General features: G+C 37.7%; 1 protein-coding gene across 5 annotated transcripts in view; it reads left to right on the top strand.

The window, feature by feature from the left end:
• Positions 1-2371, top strand: part of dazap1 (DAZ associated protein 1) — a 19578-nt gene that overhangs the window by 16167 nt on the left and 1040 nt on the right. For 3 of the 5 annotated variants that reach the window (XM_032525706.1, XM_032525707.1, XM_032525704.1), the window contains exon 12: positions 627-719. The exons of the other annotated variants lie outside the window; for them this stretch is intronic. In XM_032525706.1, the coding sequence (XP_032381597.1) occupies positions 627-719 (93 nt within the window). The remainder of the gene's footprint in view (positions 1-626; positions 720-2371) is intronic. 5 annotated transcript variants of the gene reach the window in all.

Below are 2371 nucleotides of genomic sequence, written 5' to 3'. Positions count from 1 at the left end.
GACATTGTGCTACACAGAACTTGATTATGAAAGTAATGTAAAATGTTGAAAATGGTCAGTACTTACAACGCGAGAATACAAAACATTGATGGAAATGTGAAACAAAGATTAGTCAAGTCCATTTCAAGTTGATTGTCACAGCATACTAAATTAATGGAAGCAGATGGCGTCTTGAAAGATAGAAAATCAGTCTAGAAATTTATGGCATTCTTTTGTAGTTGTTTGGCAGCAATGTGACCATGTGTCTTATTTCATGGACTAAAACATGCAAAAACGCTGGTGTTGTTCTGGTTGCTTCTTTTTTCTTAATATTTTCTTGGAAGAAAACATACTTGTCACGTTACTTGCATCTTAGCATATCATAAACATTTCACAAAATTTCATGAGACCAGGCTGGCATGATTTTGAAAAAGGCAGGCGTGCTAGTGATAGCCCACACTCTCACACTCCATTTTGTTTTGACTTCCAGATGAACCTGAGCAGTGATGCCTCTCCAAGCATAGTGCAGACGCAGAAAATAAGTATATATGTGCAGCTCTGTTAGCTCAGTAAGGGGGGAACCATGTAAAGTAGTCAGCCAGCAGTATCTGGGTTCAGTCAACCTGGTCTCCTCATCTCCCTGATAGGCTTGGGTAACTACCTTCAGGACCCCTCTGCCTACGGACCAACGCGTCCTTCTCACAATTATGGTCAGGATGAGCAGGGAGGATATAGTGCAGGTAGGTGCCAGCATCGTCTTCTCCAACCACAACAGTAGCATTTGTTCAGTACTGTAGTTTTTAAAGAGCTAACACCTGCTTCTTTTCCTCTTTTCTTTTTCTCTGTTTCATATTTTGCATGTACATTTTGCATGTACATACAAATTACTGTATATACTCTTGTATAGGAAGCAAAACAGCCATTGACTGTCAGCTAAATGAATTTGAAAGACATTGACGTTGACATATGTCATTTTGAGCTCTAAGCGGCTCAGTGGCTGTAGCTTTGCTATACCAAGACTAACCATATCCCTTCTTTTTTGTTTACTCTCTCTGTCCACATTGCTTTGCTGATTATGAAAGGATGATCTAATTGTCAGAAAATTTGTTCAGAGTTCAGTTGTCTCATGCATCAGCAGTCCATTCACCTGTTGTTTTCCCCCCCATGTACTGCCTCCACATGGTAGCTAAAGGGATGAGAAAGGAAAGAAGATTTAAAGAAGGACACAATGGCAGTAAAGTTCCAATTTCTCTCAGATTCTTCTCTTGGTTGGTCCTCTTGGGACTGCTCCCTGTTCTACAGATTTCTTATTTTAGTTCCGTTCATAGAGCACTTTTTAACACCCCAAAAGAAATGTGTTTTATTTTTTAACTTTTCCCAACTTTTTTCTTTCTTTCTATCTTGTGTCTCTCCATTCCAGTTATTTATAATGTTCCCCACTCTAGTAGTCAATGGTAATATTTCAAAATCAGTGCTAACTGGATGTTGCCAGGGCAGGAAAATAAACAGCACGACGCTGGAAAGATTTGGCTGGAACTGGTTTTCATATTCTACCAGCCATTTGGTAGCAAACTCTCAGGTTTTTTTAACCTTAATGTCCCTTTAGCTTGGGCAGTGGCTGGTGAATATTGGTTATGCACCAGCCATTTTTTTCTAGACATATGGTTTCCTTCACTGGGTGTCACTTTGGTTCCCTTGTCTGTTTGCAGGGAGATGGTGCCATCCAGTGTCTGAATAGAAGAACATTGTGCGTGTTGCCCTAATCATCAAGATAATCTAGAGATTGTTTTCCTCAATGAAGCCCGAAGTGATTATTAAAGTCACCTGAAATGTTCATGTTTGTCTCTATACATTTTAACAACTGTTACACAATCATGTTCAACACTAAAGGACTCATTGAAGGAATACAGTATTTGAATCTAGAGGAAAAATTCACCACAAAACCTCTAAAGTCTTGACATGTTATACAAAACATGCTATTAGCAATAAATATTTAATTTCTTTTTTCCTTTAGTCATTTGGTGTGTCACAGTTTATGTATACAGCACTTTATCACAACACATCTTAGAGCCCTTCATAGACAAACAATAAAAAGAAGAACATCTTTTTTTATCCCAATAGGTCTATAAAAAATAGATCTTGTCAAGTCTAGTCAACTAGGTAATTATTGAACAAAGTAAAAAACGGGTAAACAAAACGTAATCTACCAGTTATCATGGGAAAAAATATATTAAAGGCTGGTTATATAGTAGATGCTGGACAAAATGGTAAAATTGGAACAAGAAGGCAGCATGATGATGATAATCATTTTGATGTGACGTACTGATATTTCCAACAGCTACAGTAGTTCACGGCACTTGTAATTGTTCAAAATATGTAACCTAAAATAACA

This window comes from Etheostoma spectabile, chromosome 9 (assembly GCF_008692095.1).
Source record: "Etheostoma spectabile isolate EspeVRDwgs_2016 chromosome 9, UIUC_Espe_1.0, whole genome shotgun sequence".
Taxonomy (NCBI): domain Eukaryota; kingdom Metazoa; phylum Chordata; class Actinopteri; order Perciformes; family Percidae; genus Etheostoma; species Etheostoma spectabile.
The sequence above is the reverse complement of the archived record's forward strand: the minus strand, read 5'-3'. Positions and strand labels throughout refer to the sequence as shown.